The sequence below is a fragment of the Vombatus ursinus genome, unplaced genomic scaffold, assembly GCF_900497805.2.
Source record: "Vombatus ursinus unplaced genomic scaffold, bare-nosed wombat genome assembly UNPS02014790.1, whole genome shotgun sequence".
In the NCBI taxonomy this organism is placed as follows: domain Eukaryota; kingdom Metazoa; phylum Chordata; class Mammalia; order Diprotodontia; family Vombatidae; genus Vombatus; species Vombatus ursinus.
Window position 1 is genome coordinate 1,250,857 of NW_020954568.1, and position 4,793 is coordinate 1,255,649.

At 48.8% G+C, this 4,793-nt stretch overlaps 1 protein-coding gene across 1 annotated transcript in view; it reads left to right on the forward strand.

The window, feature by feature from the left end:
• The window catches only part of SLC22A18 (solute carrier family 22 member 18), an 83,389-nt gene that overhangs the window by 72,659 nt on the left and 5,937 nt on the right, over positions 1-4,793 (forward strand). The window contains exon 10 of the mRNA XM_027868682.1: positions 2,941-3,042. Coding sequence (XP_027724483.1) covers positions 2,941-3,042 — 102 coding nt within the window. The remainder of the gene's footprint in view (positions 1-2,940; positions 3,043-4,793) is intronic.

Below are 4,793 nucleotides of genomic sequence, written 5' to 3' on the forward strand. Positions count from 1 at the left end.
CAGAGGTGAAATGGACCAGAGGTGCAGCAGAGGTGAAATGGACCAGAAGTGCAGCAGAGGTGAAATGGACCAGAGATACTGCCGAGGTGAAATCGACCAAAGATGTTGCAGAAGCGAAATTGACAGGTTGGATATGGACGGGAGGTTTTAGGGGGAAGGATATGAGTTTCATTTTGGACATGTTAAGTTTAACATGTCTACTGGACATTTAGTTTGAGATGTCTGAAAGGTAGTTGGAGATCTGCGATTGGAGGTTAGCAGAGAGTTTGGGGCAGGAAAGGTAGATTTGAGAAACATCAGCATAAAGATAGATGGTAATTAAATCCATGGGAGCTGATGAGATCACCCAGTGAGGTACTATAGAGAGAGAGAAGAGCAGGGGGCAGCACCCTGAGGGATACCTACAGTTAGAGAACATTACCTGAATGAGGATCCAGGAAAAGATCTACACAGCAAATGTACAAGGGTTTACAGAGTATTTTCCTCATGACCCCAAAAGAAAGACCTTGTAAAGTCATCTTATTTTCTATAGAAGAGAAAACTGAGGCCTGGAGAGCTCAGGCTCAAGCTAAGGTCTCATGCTCAAGGTCAAGTGCTTTCTTTACCAAACTATTACTTCTAAATTTCTCATTTTATAGAGGAGGATATTGAGGCCCTAGAGGAAGGAAGAGACTCAGCCAAGGTCATATAGCTAGCTGGGGCCAGAGCCATACTGCCAGAGGGTTGTCATTGTTCTATGAATCCTTTGGGGTCCGCAGTTGAAGCTGCCCTCAGGACCCACCTGGGAATGGGGAGCAGAGAGAGTTAGGTGCCTAAGCATGGGGCCTGAGTGGTCTTCCCTAGATTCAGGACAGAGCAGAGACCCACAGAAGCAGAATGGCAGAGCTAGGCGGGATCTCATTGTACATCGGGGACATCCAATGGGGAGCAACAGTGCCAGGGTTGAGTGAGGGCCAGATCCAAACCCAGGCCCTAGTCAGGTCAGGGAAAGGTAAAGCCATGGAGCACTGGAGCCTCCCTTATCTTCAGGTGGGTGCTCTGCTCAGGCCAAGACAGATTTGAAACCGTTACTCACCCCACTAGGAACAGATATGAGAAAGACAACTCCCACTTTAATTCGAATCTTGCAACACACATGAAAGGTCGGTCCCTCCCTGAACCGCTGGGCCCCAGCCCTGGTTTTATGGCAGAAGCTGCTGAGTCACCATCTCCCAGCCAGGGGAGGCCTTTCAGGGCCTCTCCGTCCCCAGCCAGGAGAACGAAAGCCGCTGTGTCACTCCTTTAGGGAATGTCCAGAGATCCGCTGGGGTGACTGCCCTAGAGGTGTCTTCCCTGTTCCTGCTCCTGGTCACCTGAAATGCCACTGCTAATTTCCAAGGAGTTAACTTATTGCTGGCTCCTGGCTCCTCTTTGAAAGTGTACATACCTCTGACAGAGGTCAAATCTTAAGCTATCGGTCCTTGACACCTTAGTGTGAAAAGGAGGTAATTAGTTGAGTTCCCATCCATTTATGATGGTAACTAAACTGTATGAAACATTTTATTTTTTAAAATTTATTTTCAAATTATTTTTTAATTACATGTAAAAACAATTTTTATCATTTGTTTTTTTTTTTATTTTGAATTCCAAATTCTCTCCCTCCCCGCCTCTCCTCCCCTTAGATGAAAAGGCAAGTAATTTGATAAAGGTTATACATGTGCAATCATGCAAAACATATTTCATGTTAGTCATTTATGAAAGAAAACACAGGCAAAGAAAAAGAAAGTGTAAAAAAAAAAAAAAGACTCCGTAGTTCTTTCTCTGGACGGGGATAGCACTTTTTATCATGAGTCCTTTGGGACTGTCTTGAATCATTGTATCACTGAGAAGAGCTGAGTCTTTCACGGTAGATCATCGTTACAATGTTGCTGTCACTGTGTACAGTGTTCTCCTGGTTCTGCTCACTTCACTTTGTATCAGTCATCTAAGTCTTTTTATGGGGCATCTCAAACCCAGTGCTTTGTTTTGTCTCTGATGTGGTCCTTGAGACATCCCTAGGAAGGGCTAAGAACTAAGACTGAGGTTGTGACATGGCTGGTTACACAGTTGGCAAGTGTAGGAGGCAGGATTTGAACTCAGGTCTTCCTTACTACAGGTGCAGCACTGTCTCCACTACCCCAGGCTGTCTCTATTTGACTGCATCCTCTCCAGGGTGGAAGAGGGTGGCCAGATGACACAGGGTGCTGGAGCAGAGGATAGGGCTGAGTTCAAATCCTGCCCGGAACACTTAGCAGCTAGGTTACTCTGGGCAAGTCACTTAACTATGTTATGCTTCAGTTTCCTCACCTGTAAAATGAAGACAATAAGAGCACCCACCTTACAGGATTTTTGTGAGCATCAAAGGAAGTGACACTTTGCAGACCTTCAAGTCTGATGGAAATGCTAGCTACTGTCATTAATGACTGCCTGTTTTCATGTGGCCCTTTCTCTCTCCAATTTCTGCCCAGATGGACATTCATTCTCTGCCTTCAGAGTGGGGAAGGCCAGCTCTTTGGGGGAAGGGCCTCCACAGCTCTCAGGCAGCCAAGGTTCCCTGATGCCCAGACCAGTGGCCTTGAAATCCCTTCCTCATTCTCCCCTTCTATGATCCCAGCCTGGAATGAACCTCAAGGCAGGCAGGCATCTTGAAAGGGGACAAGAACTCTGTACCTGAGCTCGTGCGGGTCCCATCCCACGTCTGCTCCTGGGCTTGCAAACCTCGAAGGCCCTTCTCACACAGTCACTGAGTTGGGGAACGGGCCCAGGAAGAGGCAGGCACTGAAGCCTGGTGCCCTTTGGCCCAGCAGGGGCCTTACACACACTGGAAGTGTCCCTGGCATTTTGGTAGATGCCTCGCTCCTGGTATTCGACTGGCTGAAACCCCCCACCCCATTCACGCTGATCCAAATCTCCCTTCCTTAGGTGGTGCAAGGCCTGGTCATCGGGCAGCTGACTGAGCGGTACTCCGAGGACACCTTGCTCCGGGCCAGCGTCTTTGTCTTCAGTTCCGTGGGCCTGGCTATGGTGAGACTCGCCGTTCCCTGGCTCCTTCCCTCTCTCTGTGCATTCACCCTTCCCCCACGCTCCTCACTTGTCACTCATTCACTCTCTTATTGCCTTGTTTCCTCATTCACTCATTTGGCTTTCTCTCACTAGTCATAAACGTGTAAGTTTTCATTTAGGAGAGCATATGGCACCAAGAACCTTGTAGAATTCTGGGATTCCAAGCTAGAAGGGACCCATGGGTGCCTAGTCCAGCCCTGTCCCTCCCTAGACAGAGGCAGAAGTGGAGGAGGCCCAGGAAGTATGAGGGGACAGGCCTGGGGTCCCACAGCTAGGCAGTGGTGGAGCTGACGTCCAGCTTTGGCTCGGGGCACCGATGTCGGCCCTGAGAGGAAGCCTTGATGTCATCTAGTTTAACCCCTCCCTTTACAGATGGGGAGGAGCACACAGAGTCAGCAGCAGAGCCTGGCCCTAAAGCTCAGTCCTCCCGGCCCACCCACAGCACTGCCCCCTCCTTTGGCTGCTGCCAAGGCCAGGAATGGGAGGCCACCTCAGGGACTTCATGTCTTACTCATTGTGGCCTTCGAGGGGAATGCTGGATGACTCACTCCCAGCAATGGCTTCTGCCCAGCTGGTGCAAAGGGTCCTGTTTGGTCTGACAAGAGGCCAGGACCAGGGCCAGGGGCTCCCCAAGGACATAGAGCCAGTGGCCCTGGCAGTGCCCAGAGGGTGGGCATGGTCACTCAGGGGCCAGGCCAGGCTGGGCCTTCACAGTGATTTCCCCTTTCTCCCTGCCCAGAGGCAGCGAAGGCTGTGAGAGCCAAGATGAAGTGAAAGCTAGGAGGGATTCTGACATTCTCAGGGCTGGTTGGACGCTCCCAAGACAGGCAGAATTCCAGGCTGGAGCAGCCAGGCCAGCTCACCGGGGAAATGGAGGAAGTGGGTTTCTGATGCCTGCCCATCCCCCTCTCTATGCCAGTCTCCTCACCCCAGCCTGGGGGAACATCTGCCTTCCTCCCCAGCCCACCCCCAAATGGACCCAGTCCCTTACCCAGGGTGACTGGCCAGTTCTTACAGCTTCCCAGGCAAGTGTCCCCCACTGGGTCCAGTCAAACATTCGCTCCACACACATGATTGCACATACACACACTCCCACTCACTCTCTCATATATGCACTGTTCTATGCACTTATGCACACTGTTACACACACACTAATCCTCTTTTTCATATACATGTACTCATATACACTGTGACACACATTCTCTCATACACACATACTCATATACACACACTATTAAACACACATTGTCTCATACACACACATATTTATTTATACACACATTCATACACTGTTACACACACACTATCCCATACACACACTGTTTTACACACACACTTTCCCATACACACATACATATTCACACACACTCTCATACACACACACTTATACACACTCACACTGTTACACACACTTACACACACTCTCATACACATACATAGTCATACACACTCACACTGTTACACACACATTCTCATACACACATATACATACTCACAGTGTTAAACACACATTCTTTCATACACACACATATTTATACATACACTCATGCACTATTACACAATCTCTCTCATACACACACATACTCATACATACACTATTATACACACACTCTCATATATACACACATACACACACTCTCATACACACATATTCATACACACTCACACTGTTACACACACATTCTCTCACACACATATGTTCATACACACAC